Below are 20,700 nucleotides of genomic sequence, written 5' to 3'. Positions count from 1 at the left end.
GTCACATATAGCGTAATTAAACTGTCCACACGTTCCAACGGCTAAGCGTAAATTAAAGACAAAATTTGAAAAGCGAAAAAATTTCTTAAAAATATGGTTTAGTACAATACTCAGATATAAAGTGATTTTACCGACAGTGTTATTATTACTATCTCTATTATTACAATCTCAACTATTCAAACAAAAAAATCTTTAAGATGTCAAAAATTTAAAATTTTATGCATTATCGTTAGAGCGAACTTCAAACGCTTTCTTGGGTTAGGTGTATGGTTAGGTAGATGAGCCAACCTTATAGTTGAGCCATGCCTTCACCCATGATTCAATTACTAGAGGTTTGTTCTCCACTGATAACAGAGGTTTGACACTCCCAAATTTAAAAATCTGGACGGTTTGATTTTACGAAGTAAGAAAAATAGGGAATAATTCTAACCCCTTCAGCGAAAATTGTAGTAGAAAAGTACCTTTTGTAGTATATTAGTAGTGATAATAAATTTGCAAATGCCAACAGGTTCTGGGGAAAGTAATTTATTTCCTATTACATATTTCGCGAATTTAAAGAGTTGTTGGTTTGCTCATTCTTTCAGAATTTGTTTGAAGAATGCCGTACGTCAGAGGTTTATTCAAAAATACACTATCTCAAAATTTGTTTCAATAACTCCGTATCTGAGCATAAGCTCCATGCATTTTGAGATAAGAGGGAGCTAATGAAAAGCATTCTGAGATAGGGCGTTCTTCAACCTAATTCTGTTATAGGTCCTTTTGTGACAAATCCTTAAAAGGGGAATATTTGAAAAATATTTTGAGATAGGACTATTTCGAACTGGCAGCCGACATGGGGTGAAGCACTGCTACAACAACAACAACATGGGGTGATACTGTTCTCAGCAGCCGTAATGAACTGACAAAAAAATAAAAGAAAATGGCGTATTGTCTTAGAACTTTATATTCCGGCCTTGAATTTGACAGAAGAGTTAAGCTTTTGTGCGGCCCTGCTACACAGGGAGTGTTCAACTTTTTATACTTAAATTTCGGAAAGCTCTTTTCCGTTTAGTATTCATGAAAGTTTTCCGGATAAACCGTTAAGGTTGTATCAAACGAACGTGTTCTGAATATTCCAAATAAGCATATACATACATAATATTTCAAATATAAACCGATTCCACAAATTCTTACGGAATGAATAAGTTAACATGCTCAGTGCGTACATTTCGTTATGGTATCTCCATTATTTACTGATGACATTTTTACGTGAATAGATTAACTAGTCAAATTTTTAACGATGAATGATGATTTTCGAGTCGGTTTAGGTTTCGTAGGTTCATAGGTTTACGAATGTGTACGATTCCTTGGTGTCCGTACTTTTCATAACTTTACCTGTTCGGCCAGATCGAGGCATAGTTAATAAGTTCATCATCATAAAATTAATAAAATTGTTCTAAGGAATTATGCAGTTCAGGACTTTGTAAACTGATTGCTTCCTATTTCTACTGCTAATATTTTTCGAAAAATCGCAAAGAAACAATACATCTAACGGATTTCAATTCGATTTGGGAGCAAAATGGCTGCAATTGTCAAAAAATTTGTCATCCGAGCAAACCTCTTATGATTGAATCACGACCTGCACCAACTTAAACTGTAAACATAATACAAAATGCACGGTGCGTTTTTCTGCTGCCCCAATATTAAGACGTCTTGCAGCATCAGCATTTAGCAGCCACGGCGTATGCAAGCTTACCCGAGGATGCCAACATAGTTACATAGGACAAACAGGACGGCAAATAAGAACGAGGTTCAGAGAGCATATTAGAGATTACAACAAAAAAACACGGTATCCAAACATTATACCAGAGTCTAACTTCGCGAATCACATGGTTGAAAATTAATGTTCCCCAGCAAACATCAATAAAACAGTTAGGGTTCTTCACATACAAGCAAGAGGCCGACGTCTCAACGTACTCGAAAACATTCGACGGTAGAATAATAAACGAACAGATAAACACAATTTCTGACACAATATTCGAGCCTTTACAACTTGTTTACAAGAAACAAAGCAATCATCACCCAGGTACAACAGACAAACACAATACAACAAATAAAGACAAAACAATTAACGCACCAAAACAACAAACCTACAAAGAAGGCCACACGACTAAAATTACAGACTTTTACCTTCCTCAGTCAGCCACACAAATCGATCAGTAAAAACCACCCTCGGTTCTGAATGAGTACACATCACATACACATAACTAAATATACACAAGCATCAACTTTGACAATACCTGCTCATGTACCTACAAACTATAAATACAGGACAAACGACAACAACAGATCGGAACGAAAATCGACACTGATGATGGCACAACGCCGAAACCGGTTTGTCTCGAAACCAAATTTGACAAGGGATGAGGGAAAATCGTTCCAATATACATCAATTTGTATGTGTTTTTGTGTGAGCACCTTGGTCCGCTCTTGCTCACGTTTGTTGCCACAACACAGTTTGAATGCGTTATTGGTGTTTTTTTTTTTTAACTTTTTTCGCTTTTGGCCTTTCGTACAGTTACTGCATCACATTTTTTGTATAAAAATATCAAAAACTGTTTCTCATATTTCAGCTGGACATAGTTTTACTTATACTTTTTCATAAATACCCTGCATGTCACATACTTTTTACTTCGAAAAGTTTATGCATATATTGCTCTTGTGTTAAATATAAACTTTTTGAACTTTCTACATATTCTGTTGTGCGTTCTACTTTTTTTTAATTTAAATTTAGATAAATCTGCCGCGTGAAACAAGCAACATGATCGGCATCAGCTTAAGAGATACAACTGGAGTTAAACACGCTGAGGACTATATCAAGTTATCTGTAGCAGAATCCAAGAACACGTTTCCGACTAAGGTAAGATGTGATTATTTGAGATATTTTAATGATTTACTATAGGTGATTTTTGCAAAAAAAAAAAGAAACAAAAAAAATTAAAAACTACAATTATAGAAGTTGATATGTCTTCTATTCAATAAATCGTATATTTCATGGATCCCGATAGTACACAAATCATCCAGAGATAGTCCTAAACACGTTTACCACTTTGATCCATTTGGACCAAAAATGGTCCTTTCCGACCCCGCTGGTTCCTTCTTGTCAATTTTGGTCCTTTTTAGGCAAGTAGCCATGATCTGATATTTTTCTTTCTTTTTCACTGATTTAAAAATGCTCCAAAATTTGATTGATTGCTCAGCCTGTTAATTGCAATAAATTTTCATCAACCCACGCAAATCTTTCATTTACTTAAATGGATTTCTTCCCACAATTGCTAAATCATTAAATTGTGGCAGAACAAATGCAACTCCCGTAGCAGATAATTTAGGCAAAAAAAAAAACCACCTAAAATCATAACGTCTGATTTTACAGAAAACACATTTTCGTTAATGGTTGATGAAATAATGGACTTATCAGAACTTATTTTGTTTTGGTTGTTAGATTTCATTCGGTTTGACAAAAACTTTTCGTGAAAGGCTTTTGCCACTAGTTGGACTAAATACAAGTGATGCCGGTTCAATAAAACAATGAGTTAAGAAGATATTTCAAAAGCAGATGTACCTCTTTGTAATTTTATTGGGCTTGCGATTGATGGAGCCAATACGATGGGAGCCGAATCAGCTTTATTTTCTAAGCTTGCACCTATAAGTTAGTGGTGCCTTTTATACCATAGATAAAGAAATCCGTTTGAAAAAAGTTCGTCTGCCATTTATATACCATTTAATTAAGGAACATTTTTAGTACGTTCATATTGCTTTATAAAATTGCTTTTGTTATTGATATTAGAAAAAAATTACAAAGTTTTCAAACGGCGATGGTTACTAGCATGATACAAATATTTTTATCATGGTTACTATGTAGGACATGTTTCTGAATTCCACTTCTTCATTAGCTAGCTTTTCGGGAGCTGAGTATTGAACTCGAAATCTCCTATACTCATACTTTATACTAGTATATCCCCTCAGCCATATGAATGCTCTGCTCGCTTTGCAATTTATCTCTAAGTTATGCCTATTCACTGCTATTCCTTTACAAGCTATTAGGTACATTCTTATTCTTTGGTTTTAATCCTAATTGTGTGGAACACTTATAGGCGTGCTCTCAAGAGCTTAGTAACATTGCATTTATAGCAGTGCTTAGAGACCAATTGAACAATGTAAAACTGATTTTTTAATAATTCTTTTGACATAGTCCTTTATGTTTTATGTGCATATTACAGTAGATTACATTATTTGTAAACATAAGAAATGTAAAACTGGTAATTTTTTGAGATATGGTCCCTTTTTTCAATAAATTTTTCCCTACTGAAAACATGGCGCGCAACTGTAGTCCTAAAGTCATCCTTAAAATATTCGCAGACTTCATCCGGAAATTATCCTGAAATTAATCTGAATTTGCATGGAATATTTTCGAAAACAAACCCTACATAATCTGGAGATAGTGCCGACATGATCCCAAAATGGTCGGGAACTAGTCCTCATATGATCCGAAAATAAATAAAACAAGTAAGGGAGGCTAAGTTCGGGTGTAACCGAACATTATATACTCAGCTGAGAGCTTTGGAGACAAAATAAGGGAAAATCACCAAGTAGGAAAATGAACCTAGGGTAACCCTGGAATGTGTTTGTATGTCATGGGTATCAAATGGAAGGTATTATATAGTATTTTAAAAGGGAGTGGGCCATAGTTCTATAGGTGGACGCCATTTCGGGATATCGTCATAAAGGTGGACCAGGCGTGATTCTAGAATTTGTTTGTACGATATGGGTATCAAATGAAAGGTGATATGAGTATTTTAAAAAGGAGTGATCCTTAGTTCTATAGGTGGACGCCTTTTCGAGATATCGCCATAAAGGTGGACCAGGGGTGACTAGAATTTGTTTGTACGATATGGTTATCAAATCAAAGTTTTAATGAGGGTTGTAAAAGGGAGTGGTGGTAGTTTTATATGTGAAGGCGTTTTCGAGATATCGACCAAAATGTGGACCAGGGTGACTCAGAACATCATCTGTCGGGTATCGCTAATTTATTTATATATGTAATACCACGAACAGTATTCCTGCCAAGATTCCAAGGGCTTTTGATTTCGCCCTGCAGAACTTTTTCATTTTCTTCTACTTAATATGGTAGGTGTCACACCCATTTTACAAAGTTTTTTTCTAAAGTTATATTTTGCGTCAATAAACCAATCCAATTACCATGTTTCATTCCTTTTTTCGTATTTGGTATAGAATTATCGCATTTTTTCATTTTTCGTAATTTTCGATATCGAAAAAGTGGGCGTGGTCATAGTCGGATTTTGCCAATTTTTTACACCAATACAAAGTGAGTTCAGATAAGTACGTGAAGTTATCGTGTTAACGGCCGAGCGGAAGGACAGACGGTCGACTGTGTATAAAAACTGGGCGTGGCTTCAACCGATTTCGCCCTTTTTCACAGAAAATAGTTATCGTCCTAGAATCTAAGCCCCTACCAAATTTCACAGGGATTGGTAAATTTTTGTTCGACTTATGGCTTTAAAAGTATCCTAGACAAATTAAATGAAAAAGGGCGGAGCCACGCCATATCAATACTGGGGTTGAATGTTTACATAGTTTACTTATATACTGTAAAGATATTAAATTTTTTGTTAAAATTTGACTTAAACAAATTTTATTTTAAAGTGGGCGTGGTCGTTCTCCGATTTCGCTAATTTTTATTAAGCATACATATAGTAATAGGAGTAACGTTCCTGCCAAATTTCATCATGATATCTTCAACGACTGCCAAATTACAGCTTGCAAAACTTTTAAATTACCTTCTTTTAAAAGTGGGCGGTGCCACGCCTATTGTCCAAAATTTTACTAATTTTCTATTCCGCGTCATAAGTTCAAGTTTCATCGCTTTATCCATCTTTGGTAATGAATTATCGCACTTTTTCGGTTTTTGAAATTTTCAATATCGAAAAAGTGGGCGTGGTTATAGTCCGATATCGTTCATTTTAAATAGCGATCTGAGATGAGTGCCCAGGAACCTACATACCAAATTTTATCAGGATACCTCAAAATTTGCTCAAGTTATCGTATTAACGGACGGACGGACGGACGGACATGGCTTAATCAATTTTTTTTTTTCGATACTAATGATTTTGATATATGGAAGTCTATATCTATCTCGATTCCTTTATACCTGTACAACCAACCGTCCAATCAAAGTTAATATACTGTGAGCTCTGCTCAACTGAGTATAACAATATGTACTATACTGAATTAATCACAAAATTATCCGGAATACTTAGCTGCGAATTAATCCCGATGTAGTTCGGTAATTATGTAGTTCGCGAACACATTGCCGACACGCCCCAAAAATAGTGCCCAGATGATTAAGAAATGCTTTCCACATTATTCCGAAAACGATCGAAAAATGATACAATATTGTAACGAATTTAGTGAAACTCCGCTTATTTTACACCTCCTTCTACTAACATTCGTATCGCTAAATTGTTGAATAAATAACTCCAGTATTCAATAATGAAAAATGGTCTTTATTAGACTGCTTTGAAAGTACTTCACAATAACACTTATACTTCGCAACCAATAGCGTGCTTAAATCAAACTGATTACAGATTACACAGCTTTCGATGCTTTTATATTCTGTGCCCAAATGTCTAGACGTTTATTCTGCTAGAATTTTCTACTTGGTTACCAGCTATACGCTACCAGCTATAAACTACAGATACACGTTCATAGCCTCTCGCATACCCATATGCGCGTGTATATGTGACTACTACTTTCACCGATGACTACATCTGTATGTGAGTTATCTCTTCGTTGCCTTGTATGTATGTGGGTAAATGATGATTAATGTGTTTATGTAGCTTGCTTAATGTTTCTGTAGTTGTGCCTTTATTTAATAACCTTAGGGATGTGAGACACTAAGTGATGCTAATATTCGTTACAATATATATATCAGAAATGGTACCGATTGAAGCCCAAAACAAACCCGCTAAGATGTATAAAACAATACCATAATTGTCCTGAATTAAACGAAGTAATGCCAAGAGTCCCTAAATGATCTGGAAAAGCTCACGAAATAATTTCGATATGATTCCCGAAACAACACTGCGATTATTCTGAAATAAATTTAAGATGAATTTGAGAGCAATTAGTAAATTACTCTCGAATAGTCCGGAAATGGTCCCAAAAACAATCCTAAAATAGTCTCGAAATGATTTCGAAAAGCAGCCAAAACGATACCGATATGGTATTGCCCTCTTTACAAAAATTGCGAAGGTCTTGATTTATATCGTGCTCCGCCTACCACAACGAATTTTATAAAAGAAAATGAGCAAGTCTTATTTCCATGATATTGGCCAGCGCGTAGTTTAATTAAAATCCATCCCAACGCTCTGGCTTGAATAAGTTAGAAAGATCATTAAAAAAAAAATTAAGTAACAAACGTCCCCAGGGGGGGGGGGGGAGCGGGCCCCCATTAAAACCTATAGGTCTTTGTTGTTGTTGTTGTTGTAGCGATAAGGTTGCTCCCCGAAGGCTTTGGGGAGTGTTATCGATGTGATGGTCCTTTGACGGATACAGATCCGGTACGCTCCGGTAACACAGCACCATTAAGGTGCTAGGCCGACCATCTCGGGAACGATTTATATGGCCACGTTAAACCTGCAGGCCATCCCTCCCTCCCCACCCCAAGTTCCATGAGGAGCTTGGGGTCGCCAGCGCCTCGTCTGTTAGTGAAACAGGATTCGCCGCGGATTGGTGAGGTTGACAATTGGGTTTGGAGAAGCTATATATTGCACTGGCAACCTGAAGGGTTGCGCTACACAGCCCCTTAAACCTGGTATTTTATTCGCCTCTTACGACAGGCATACCAACCGCGGGTATATTCTGACCCCCTAACCCGCGGGGTCCTATAGGTCTTTCAAAACTATCGCTTATCTGTGTGCTAAATTTGATCCATAATATTAATTCTGTTGCTCGCGTTGCACACCCAAGCGTTCTTCCCCACCACATCCATTAATAAAAAAAATTTAATAATTTCTTTTATTAAAAAAAAAATTTAATATCTTTTTTTCTTACCCTCTTATGTGGGAAAAACAAAAACAACGAAACATATTGCAACTGTCAATGGCACGCTGCTAATTTTAACATTTTACGACTTTGCGCCATAATCGTCAAACTGCACCTCAACCACTACCACATACACATAACCGTCAACAACTTACATAATTATGAACTCCACCTGCTCGCTTTCTTTACACGCATAAATTCTCAAATATTTCTGAAAATCGCAACTACAAAACGACGTCAATGCATATCGCACACGAAATTATGCAATTCGGGGAATTGTTACTGTTACTGATGTTGATGCCGTTATCACTGTTGTTGTGATTGCTGTTGCTTGGCGTTGCCACTCCTAACAATCCTGCTATTGTTGTGTGCCAATATTATCCGTGGTCTTGTTTGTGATGTTTTCATGTGCTTGACGTATGTCCACCTAATTGTCATATCGGCGTTGGTACGCGGGCTATAGACAATCTTCTCTGTCGGCGACATTATATGCTTCGATTCACCGTTAACATTGTCGTCAGCTTGGAGCAGCTCGGATGAACAAATAATTACAATTGACAAATATACAGGTAAGTGAAAGTGATTTTTTTTATTACTTTCTATTATTAATTACACTGTGCTCGCACATCAGCCAGTTTGGCTGTTATTCTCCATTTCGGACGAATAAAAAATATTCGAGGAGATGTTTTCGTCAACCATACATTGGTACGCAAAAAAGTGACACGGCAAAATGGCTGAGAATTGTCATTAATTGATAAAAATCGCAATTGCCTCAATAAGTTGAGTGTGTAAGAGCAAACGGGCCTAAATTGTGACTCCGAACGTCAAAATAAATGTCGCTAGATGGGGTCTGATCAAATAAGCAGACCTTTTTTTTTTTAAAGAAACTGCTTCCTGTACTCCGCATTTGGGTCCGCTTAGCTCTTAGACCTCAAAGTTTCAAGTAAATTGTGCAAAGGAAAGTTGTTCAAAGCACTCCTGTCTTGATAATCCACGTCGAAAGTCGTAAAAAACCATCGCACGAAAAATTTCACGTTTTAATTCCATTTTTTCGCTGAGATACAATTTTTAAGTTACTGCAAACAACACAAGTTGTGCTGAAATCGTCAAACTTTCAATTGAAAACGTCAGATGGCGCCGGCAAACAATTAGTGTTGCCAAGGCTCAAAATATAAATAGCAATCCTCGTATGAATAATGAATGACCTTTTCAGCGGTTTCATACTCATATTTGTTTCACAAAATGATATTTGTATAGTAAATGAATGAGAGAAACTAACTAAACAAATGTCTTCCTTTTTACCTGACTTTAAAATTGACTACAGTAAAAATTTATTTACATATATACAGTTTTGTACAATAAAAAAGCAGCAGTAAACTGAAGATTGAATGATTTGTTACTAACTTATGAAAAACTCATATAAACCTTCGAGATATACGCCGCCGATTAACGTCGTTTTTCGCACGCCGCCGCCGAATGTTAAAAATATCGGCGCGGCGCAGTTCGGCGCGTTACTATACATATTTCCTACTCCTTTAAGAATGTCTGGGCCGTTTATTGTTCATGTCGAAAATTGGTTCGATAGAAATATTTTTTTTTTTTAACAGGCAATTTCAATGCCAGCTCAACACGGATTTTGGATCACCGAATTCACCAAGTTATTAAAACAAAACTCTAAAATTTGTATAATAAATTTATATACATACTCATTTTGCATATTTTTTCAGAAAATTCATAAAGAACAATGAATTCAAATAAAATGTTTCCAAATTGTCCAGAGGTTATTAAAAAAAAAAAACAAGTTATCCAGAAGTACCGATTTTTTCAAAAAATCAATATGCCGATTGGCTGAAAGAATAAGCGGAATCGGTGATGCAAAATCCATTAGTAAGTTCAGTTGACATGCAATGATCCATATATAAAATAAGAAATACACATTTGGAAGCGATTAATCACTTTTCGGACACAATTTCTCTACAGTTACTCCAAACCAGAGCTGCCAACCCTCTGGTTTTCGGCCGGAGACTCAATTGGGTTTAAATACTCATTATGCTGGCTGGCAACAAAAAAAAATAAAAATAAAAAATAAATCGGCCCACTCCGGGATTAGTGGGGATGATTGCAGAATTGATTGAAGTTTTTTATGAGGAGAAAAAAATGGCGAAATTCGAAAAATCTCGAAAAACTGAAAAATTACAAAAAAAAAAAAACTTAAAAAATTTTTTTGTATTTTTTGCGAAAAGTACATTTAAAAACAAATTTAAAAAAAAAAGATCCCGAACGGTCAATTTTTGAAAAAGTTATAGCATTTTGAAAACAAAAACGGTGCTTTTTTTTTTAAATTCATAACTTTTTTTGAGTTGGATGAAAAAATTTGAAAAAATTCTGAAAAACGTCTTTCGTAAGCTAGAAAAAGAAGAAAAACTTTCAGCCAATTCTAAAGGGGTCGGGTTTAAAATTGGTGGAAATGGGATGGAATACCCCATATGTATCTATTCTATTCAAACTTCTGTTGTTTATTTGCAAAACTATAAAATTGCATCTGAAATGTTAATTTTGATTTTTACACTTCATCATTACCAACACCCGAGTGACTATTGAAATTTCTTAAAGTTAGCGGCCCTATCACCAACCAGTCCTTTGCAGTGAATTACATTGATTATAGCCTATCAACCAAGTTTAAATATGACCTACACGTTACGGCTGTTGTTACAAATGTGGATATGTATGCACATAATATGTGGTCACAAGCAATAATCGCCTAAGTCCTATCCTTTTACATGATACTTAGGTGTTTATTGCTTATGGCAACAGATATATTTACCAGGTGAGGCTTTGTCCTTCCCAAGAAGACTCTAAAGTGGAAAATAAAAAGCTTTTCCAAGACAGAACAAATTACCCTTACGTAGTGGATAGTCAAACTAGTCGGAAAACGTGGTCATCCATAGTCAACTCGTACATCATAAGGCCATGGAAAAATAGTTTGGACTAAACATATAACCATTAACATCTTTCAACTTAAAATATGGTTTGGGTTTAACGAATACTATTGAAATCAATGTTTCGAACACAAACGTCTGCAAATTTTGGCCTACATTTAAAAAATTTTATGCAGAGTCCTTGTAAAATAGAAATTATGTAGGTGCGCCGAGGATTATACGATTTTCAGCCATAAGTCACGCAAAGATATCTGCTTAAAATCTTCTGATTTCAAGGGCCGCATCCTTGGTCGAATAGTTACTCCTTAGAATTTAATGGTGTTTCTCTAGTGCAGCTCCGCAGCATAGCGCGACAAACACATCCGTCAGAAAGTTTTTGGAGCTACATCTAGAGTTTCTATGAAAGTGACGTCGACGAAGGTATGAATTCGAAGTCGCATTCATAAAGCTTCTGTGCTGGCATATGGTATGAGGCCGGTATTGATGCTGCCTCGAGAATCATGACTATTAATATAACATTAATAACGGCCGTAAGTCACTTTTGTGCGTGCACAGCAAGGAGCCACATGTGTTTTAAAGAAATTGCGTCGCCGACGAGTAGTAGGAGTTAGCGCAGAACATCTCCTTCGGTGAAACTACGTTTTGCACGAGACATACAGACAAAAGCAGCAGTACCGGTCCCTAAAGCCACCCTGGAATAAGCGAGATTTTAACGCAAAAACCCAGAATCTTTCCGAAATGGCCAAAAATTCGATTTCCTTAAATACAAATAAACAAAACATTTCCTAAGTATTATTTTTTTAAATTGAATAATCAAGTTATTTAAAGTAAGTATGCCGGCGCGCCGACACGTCGGCTCCGCAGTCGCCGCCGCCGTTAAAGTGTCCCGTAAACCTCTAATACAAAGTGAATAAAATTTTGTTTTTTGAGTTTGGAAAATTTCTTGAAAATATTTACATACTTTCGAACTTTCGAATGTTTTCGAAATCGGTTTATGTAGTGTCGTAATACAACTCATTTAAGTTTTATCAAAACTAGCGATCTTTTTTTACAAATGTCTCAAACTTTCGACTTACGAAAACATTTTCGAAACCATGTAGCTTTCGTAATAGTTTTCATTTAAGTTTTATCAAACTTAACGAACATAAACAAAAAAATACTAAAACTCGTAAATCATTTTTGCTGTGATTTCTTTTTTCATAAGTCTTGGTACATATTCGCCTAGGCCAATATACCGAAAATTATATTAAACTTCGAAAAGAGGCAGAACTGAAAATTGTTAGGTTTTAATAGATCTATTCTCGGACACTAACAAGTTTTGTTCCACGTTCCGTAGCTTATAATTGCTTATAAGCAATTTCGATTACAAAGTGCAAAAAGTGTTTTATATTTAAAAAGCAAATGATCCTAATTTGTCAATAAAATAAATACATTTTATAATGCCCTTGTTCAGTACAACACTGTATGCATTTGCAAAGTATAAAGACTAATTTCAATCTGCCTATTGAAATTTGGTATGAGGATTAAGGGCCCATTACTGATACTTAGCACAGACTTGACTTGACTTGAGAACTGTCACTTACAGTTCTGTTAAATGAACATTGCATGTTACTGATTACTCAAAACTTAGCAACACCTAACTTGACTTAGAAGTCTGTCGAATTTTAATTTTCTATGTAAGTTCTAAGTGACGTTTACATTTTGAGATGCCATTTGTTTGTTTCCATTTCATTTTGACATTTTGTCATACAAATTGACATTTATTGATTATGATGCCAGATTGTATGCGCTAAGTGGAGTATAATCGTGGCTAAGTTGCCAAGTTTACGCCAAGTCAAGTAAAGTCTATGCTAAGTATCAGTAATGGGCCCTTTATGGAGGCAAATTTGAACAACATTACGCGCTATTTTCATTAACCACAATGTCTAAAGTCTGCGGCAATGACACCATAACGAGACTTTAGAATCTCTTCTATACACACCAATAACTAACCATTGGAGCGTAATGCAGACTACTACAAAGCACCAACAACAACAAGTTATGCCGGAGCTAAATACAATAAAGTTAGCGACAGTATAACACGCTTAACAAATATGCAAAGTGAAATCTGTACACAAGGATTTTGCAGAGATTTCTGTGGCTACACCTGAAAGCTGCAGGGAGAGGTGGCGTAACTATAAACGTATAAAATAGAAAGATAGCGAACAAAAATAACTAAACAACTATGGTATTGAGATAAACTGCAACTAACAACGGACTAACTATAAATATTTTATTAAATTAAATTTGCTCCAATAATTTCAGGTATACAAGAACATAACAACAAATATACTATATACAAATTTAGAAAGATAATGTAAGATAAAAGAAGAAACTTTCCCGCAAACTTGTTTTAACTGTACATAAGTAAAGAATAGTGGACTATTTCGAAAGAGCATGGCAATCGAGCCCAAAAAAAAGTATGCATTTATGGGCACAAAAAATGCCAAATTTGCAGTTAGGAACTCTACAAAGCTAACATCCAAATGTTTATGTATGGAATATGGTACGAGGGTCGCTAAAAACTTCCAATCAAAACCATTATCAGAGAAAGATGAAATGAATTCAAAAATGGACGTGCAGTGGTTTATTGGTTAAAACTCAGACCTGTAAAGAAAAAGTACCAGTACAAGTATCAGTACCTCAGTACTTCGAAGAATGAGTACAAGTGTAAGTATCGCAGTACTTGTACTTGAATTGTTGAAGTACAAGTAAAGTACTTGTAAGTAATTTCGAAGTACTTTGATAAGTATTGAACGGTTTTGAAGCGGATCAACCAGCACTCTTACAACTTGTGACAAAATTGTTTAAGAAGAGTTTTACAGGTATATTAATGATACATCAACAGTTATTCTCTTATGAAGGATCTATCACTCAAAATGAATACGCCCTCAGCTTCCTCCGACCCATTAGACCGTTTATTTACCTTAGCAGGCATTCTTTATAGTCCTGGACGCCATTCAATGACGAACTTTTCGTTTGAAAAGCTAGTACTAATGAAGGCAAACACAAAACTACTTTAATATTGTTAGCTGTTGTAAAATTTATACTTATTTAATATGTTGTTTTACTTCTTGTTGCTTTCAAATATGAATGTTACTCATATTTTGATTTTCCATTTATGAATCAAACTGACATATTTTATCAGAAAATGTCCTTTCCTGTACTTGCAAGTATTTCGTAAGTATATCTACTTGTACTTTTGGATTCGAAGTACAAGTACTCTAGTACTATTACTTTGTACTTGGATTTGAAGTACTTGAGTACTTGCACTTATTTGGTACTAGTACAAGTATGTACTCAGTACTTTACAGGTCTGTTAAAACTATGGTTTAGGACTTCAGTTTCTGCTCCATGAATATTGGAACACATAGCTTCTTACATTATGCTACTTGTTTTACCAAACTATAAAATTTACCTAGAACGAGCAACTTAAAAAAATTGCTGTAAAAATGTTTACTTACTCCCCGCCTAACAAACACAAATAACATTCAGTGGATAATGACAGTGCTTCTAAAAATAGCGCATGACAATAACCTTTTTATAGAGAACTTGCCAAAATCATAAAGCGTTGCTTTGGTTCAAGCAGTACATAGTTTATACTGTACACCAGAGGTATGCTTTGAGTACTAATAAAATTAGTGCACTTAGTCATGAGCCAAAAAATTGTGTCTAAATGTGTACTTAGCCAAATACAGACAAATACTTTAAGTGACTAGCACATAAAATAGAAAATACATACGAGTGCCCCGCAACACATATGTCCCATACATATATGACATTGTTGAGTATAAACTGAAATCATAGTCGCTTTAACTCAGTAGCATGTTGGTTTCGTGTGTAATATTAGCGCTGTATTCAGTTTAGTTTCGTGTACATCGTTGTGTTGCTAGCGTCAGAAGACTGATATCACTATATTCATTTTATTGTACTGTTAGTCATACTGATTCAAATTAGTGTTTTCGTATAACACAGTTGACTTTCTTGCTCAATAAGACAATTGAGTACTGAACTGCTTCGTGGCTTATGAGCGGTTATTCATTTTACGAAGCATGACTATGTAAATGTGTTTTAGTGGATATAAGTGCTTGATATTCTTTGTTTGTGTACGCACTAATACTAATTTTTTGGTTAGTCCACTAATAACCTTAAAACATGAATAATTGCAGCTCACTGCTGTACACAGAGTAAATCTAAGCGAAGAAGGCAATAAGTATAATGCCAAGGTGCTTAACTCTATCATAAAAGGGTAAAAAAGGAGAAAAAAGTGAAAAAACAACTAAAAAGGAAACCAGAAATTTATTCAAATTCTTTCAAAAAACTCCCGATACACCAAATAGCGCGCGGAATTACACATTACTTTAGAGCAGCCCTCGTGCAAGTAAAAGTAAAAAACAAGTAAGGAAGGCTAAGTTCGGGTGTAACCGAACATTACATACTCAGCTGAGAGCTTAGCTGCGTTGGTTTCGTAGATGGTTTATAAGTGGTTTTTGATTCCATATCACATACGTTTGGGAATATCGACCAAATTGTAGACCAAGGGTGACTTTTTTGGAACGATTTTCTTCATCCTTTGTCAAATAAGGGAAAATCACCATGAAGGAAAATGAACCTGGGGTAACCCTGTATGACATGGGTATGAAAAGAAAGGTATTAAATAGTATTTTAAAAGGGAGTGGGCCATAGTATTATAGCTGGACGCCTTTTCGAGATATCGCCATAAAGGTGGACCAGGGGTGACTAGAATGTGTTTGTACAATATGGGTATCAAATGAAAGGTGCTAATGAGTATTTTAAAAAGGAGTGGGCCTTAATTCTATAGGTGGACACCTTTTCGAAATATCGCCATAAAGGTGGACCAGGGGTCACTCTATAATGTGTTTGCACGATATGGGTATCAAGGTATTTATTTTTCATTTTCTTCTACTTAATATGGTAGGTGTCACACCCATTTTACAAAGTTTTTTCTAAAGTTATATTTTGTGTCAAAAAACCAATCCAATCACCATTTTTGATCCCTTTTTTCATTTTTGGTATAGAATTATTGCGTTTTCTTCATTTATCGAAATTTTCGATATCGAAAAAGTGGGCGTGGTCATAGTCGGATTTCGCCCATTTTTAATACCAAGATGAAGTGAGGAGGTAAGTACGTGAACTAAGTTTAGTAAAGTTTCATCGCTTTAACCGTCTTTGGTAATGAACTATCGCACTTTTTCGATTTTTCGAAATTTTCGATATCGATAAAGTGGGCGTGGTTAAAGTCCGATTTCGTTCATTTTAAATAGCGATCTGAAATGGGTGCCCAGAAACGTACATACCAAATTTCATTAAGATACTTTAAAATTTACTCAAGTTATCGTGTATACGGACGGACGGTCATGGCTAAATGATTTTTTTTTCGCCCAGATAATTTTGATATATAGAAGTCTATATCTATCTCGCTTAGTTTATGCCGTTGCGGGTACGGTTATGCGAACAAAATTAATATACTCTGTGAGCTCTGCTCAGCTGAGTATAATAAAAAATCACAAAGAAAAAAAAAATGAACTCATTGCAAAAAGCATATATTTTTACTAAAGACTTACTAGTGATATTTGGCACACTCTCTAAAATAAACAATTGAACCAAAGTGTACAAACAAAAATGCTTGGTTAAGAGCGAAAGAGCAATAGTTACGAAAACAGTAATGTGCTGTTGGAAACATTCAATTCGATTAAATGAATAAATGAAAATTTCAATTATCTAGCAGTGACGACAGATTGTGGTAAATTACCCCTTTTGAGGTACCCTGACACAATTTCACTAGATAATATATATGTATTTTTGGAAACTCAAGGAACTATTTTCATTATTTGTTTTGCTTGGCCTGTCTTTCGTATTTTACACAATTCACAAGAGCATATCTACACTTATTTAGTACCCCACGTAGTCCGACACTCTTGCGTGTATTATAGCACTGATTGTTTAATAAATAAAATAAGCATTTATTCAGAAAATATAATTTGGAATATTTCACGATATTTTTAAGTCCGTTGTAGGTTGCCAAGCAGAGCCTTTCTGTGGACTCACAAAAGTACACAATAGGAAAACCATAAATAACTGTGAAACAAAGCAGTTCATATAACTAGGGATTGAACACCCAGGGCAAAGACAGGCCAAGCTACGAGAGCATCAGCCAAACCGATAATCTAAGCAGAGAAGACCTACGAACTCTCACTGAGTACTAAACACGACGCTTGGTATACGATATCACTTAAATAAGTTAAATCTATCCGATACACAAATTACACAAATCTGTCGCTTTTGGGAGCTGTATAATGAAACGCCCGTTCACATTCTTTGCGAATGCGTTTTGTAAAGAGTATAATGCATCGTTCAACTGTCAGTCAAACACATTTGATATCTCCGATTCCCTTCTTTCTCACTTCTCTTCATAATTAACGTAGCATATCTATGTTTCTGTTCTAATAATTTAAGTAATACTCTCAGCTGATGATATCGCTTCTGTAGCTTGGCAAAAAAAAAAAAAAAAATTAACTGGATTACCCTTTCATTACCTTTGATTTCATTAGGCTTTGTAAGGTCAAAGCGCTGCCACAATGTCCGAGAAAAGAAAATATAAGTCCTATGCGAATTTCTTGGGACTTTTTTTTATTAAAGATGTGGGAAATTAGGGATTTGTTTTATTTTTTGTGGGTAATTTTCGAGAGTTTATCTGGCATCACTGTTATCGATATAAAACAAACCAAACAAGTAAGGAAGGCTAAGTTCGGGTGTAACCGAACATTACATACTCAGTTGAGAGCTGTGGAGACAAAGTAAGGGACATCACCATGTTGTAAAAGGAACCTAGGGTAACCCTGGAATGTGTTTGTATGACATGTGTATCAAATGGAAGGTATTAAAGAGTATTTTAAGAGGAAGTGGGCCATAGATCTATAGATGGACGCCATTTAGGGATATCGCCATAAAGGTGGACCAGGCCTGACTCGAGAATTTGTTTGTACGATATGGGTATCAAATGAAATGTGTTAATGATAATTTTAAAAGGGAGTGGGCCTAAGTTCTATAGGTGGACGTCTTTTCGAGATATCGCCATAAAGGTGGACCAGGGTTGACTAGAATTTATTTTGTACGATATGGGTATCAAATAAAAGGTATTAATGAGTATTTTAAAAGGGTGTGGGCCTTAGTTCTATAGGTGGACGCCTTTTCGAGATATCGCCATAAAGGTGGACCAGGGGTGACTCTAGAATTTGTTTGTACGATATGGGTATCAAATGAAAGGTGTTAATGAGTATTTTAAAAGGGCGTGGATCTTAGTTCTATAGGTGGACGCCTTTACGAGATATTTCCATAAAGGTAGACCAGGGGTGACTCTAGAATTTGTTTGTACGATATGGGTATCAAATGAAAGGTGTTAATGAGTATTTTAAAAGGGAGTGGGCCTTAGTTCTATAGGTGGATGCCTTTTCGAGATATCGCCATAAAGGTGGGCCAGGGGTGACTCTAGAACTTTTGTGTACGATATGGGTATCAAATGAAAGGTGTTAATGAGTATTTTAAAAAGGCGTGGGCCTTAGTTCTATAGGTGGACGCCTTTTCGAGATATCGACATAAAGGTGGACCAGGGGTGACTCTAGAATTTGTTTATACGATATGGGTATCAAATGAAAGGTGTTAATGAGTATTTTAAAAGGGAGTGGGCCTTAGTTCTATAGGTGGATGCCTTTTCGAGATATCGCCATAAAGGTGGGCCAGGGGTGACTCTAGAATTTTTTTGTACGATATGGGTATCAAATGAAAGGTGTTAATGAGTATTTTAAAAAGGCGTGGGCCTTAGTTCTATAGGTGGACGCCTTTTCGAGATATCGAGATAAAGGTGGACCAGGGGTGACTCTAGAATTTGATTGTACGATATGGGTATCAAATGAAAGGTGTTAATGAGTATTTTAAAAAGGAGTGGGCCTTAGTTCTATATGTGAACGCCTTTTCGAGATATCGCCATAAACGTGGACCAGGGGTGACTCTAGAATGTGTTTGTACGATATGGGTATCAAATTAAAGGTATTAATGAGGGTTTTAAAAGGGAGTGGCCCTTAGTTGTATATGTGAAGGCGTTTTCGAGATATCTACCAAAATGTGGACCAGGGTGATCCAGAACATCATCTGTCGGGTACCGCTAGTTTATTTATATATGCAATACCACATACAGTATTCCTTCCAAGATTCCAAGGGCTTTTGATTTCGCCCTGCAAAACTTTTTCATTTTCTTCTACTTAATATGGTAGGTGTAACACCCATTTTACCAAGTTTTTTTCTAAAGTTATATTTTGCGTCAATAGACCAATGCAATTACCATGTTTCATCCATTTTTTCGTATTTGGTATATAATTATGGCATTTTTTTCATTTTTCGTAATTTTCGATATCGAAAAAGTGGGCGTGGTCATAGTCGGATTTCGGCCATTTTTTATACCAATACAAAGTGAGTTCAGATAAGTACGTGAACTGAGTTTAGTAAAGATATATCGATTTTTGCTCAAGTTATCGTGTTAACGGCCGAGCGGAAGGACAGACGGTGGACTGTGTATAAAAACTGGGCGTGGCTTCAACCGATTTCGCCCTTTTTCACAGAAAACAGTTATCGTCCTAGAAGCTAAGCCTCTACCAAATTTCACAAGGATTGGTTAATTTTTGTTCGACTTATGGCATTAAAAGCATCCTAGACAAATTAAATGAAAAAGGGCGGAGCCACGCCCATTTTGAAATTTTCTTTTATTTTTGTATTTTGTTGCACCATATCATTACTGGAGTTGAATGTTGGCATAATTTACTTATATGCTGTAAAGATATTAACTTTTCTTTTAAAATTTGAATTAAAAAAAAAATTTTTTAAAAAGTGGGCGTGGTCGTTCTCCGATTTTGCTAATTTTTATTAAGCAGACATAAAGTAATAAGAGTAACGTTCCTGCCAAATTTCATCATGATATCTTCAACGACTGCCAAATTACAGCTTGCAAAACTTCTAAATTACCTTCATTTAAAAGTGGGCGGTGCCACGCCCATTGTCCGAAATTTTACTAGTTTTCTATTCTGCGTCATAAGCTCAACTCACCTACCAAGTTTCATCGCTTAATGCGTATTTGGTAATGAATTATCGCACTTTTTCGATATCGAAAAAGTGGGCGTGGTTATTGTCCGATATCGTTCATTTTAAATAGCGATCTGAGATGAGTGCCCAGGAACCTACATACCAAATTTCAACAAGATACCTCAAAATTTACTCAAGTTATCGTGTTAACGGACAGACGGACGGACGGACGGACGGACATGGCTCAATCGATTTTTTTATACTCAGTTGAGCAGAGCTCACAGAGTATATTAAGTTTGATTGGATAACGGTTGGTTGTACATATATAAAGGAATCGAGATAGATATAGACTTCCATATATCAAAATAATCAGGATCGAAAAAAAATTTGATTGAGCCATGTCCGTCCGTCCGTTAACACGATAACTTGAGTAAATTTTGAGGTATCTTGATGAAATTTGGTATGTAGGTTCCTGAGCACTCATCTCAGATCGCTATTTAAAATGAACGATATCGGACTATAACCA

General features: G+C 35.7%; 1 protein-coding gene across 1 annotated transcript in view; it reads left to right on the top strand.

Annotated features, from left to right (window-relative positions):
- Gp210 (nucleoporin 210) overlaps positions 1-20,700 on the top strand; it is a 243,821-nt gene that overhangs the window by 14,389 nt on the left and 208,732 nt on the right. Inside the window, exons 15-16 of the mRNA XM_067775759.1 lie at positions 2,774-2,899; positions 8,567-8,672. Coding sequence (XP_067631860.1) covers positions 2,774-2,899; positions 8,567-8,672 — 232 coding nt within the window. The remainder of the gene's footprint in view (positions 1-2,773; positions 2,900-8,566; positions 8,673-20,700) is intronic.

This window comes from Eurosta solidaginis, chromosome 3, assembly GCF_040869045.1.
Source record: "Eurosta solidaginis isolate ZX-2024a chromosome 3, ASM4086904v1, whole genome shotgun sequence".
NCBI lineage: Eukaryota > Metazoa > Arthropoda > Insecta > Diptera > Tephritidae > Eurosta > Eurosta solidaginis.
The sequence above is the reverse complement of the archived record's forward strand: the minus strand, read 5'-3'. Positions and strand labels throughout refer to the sequence as shown.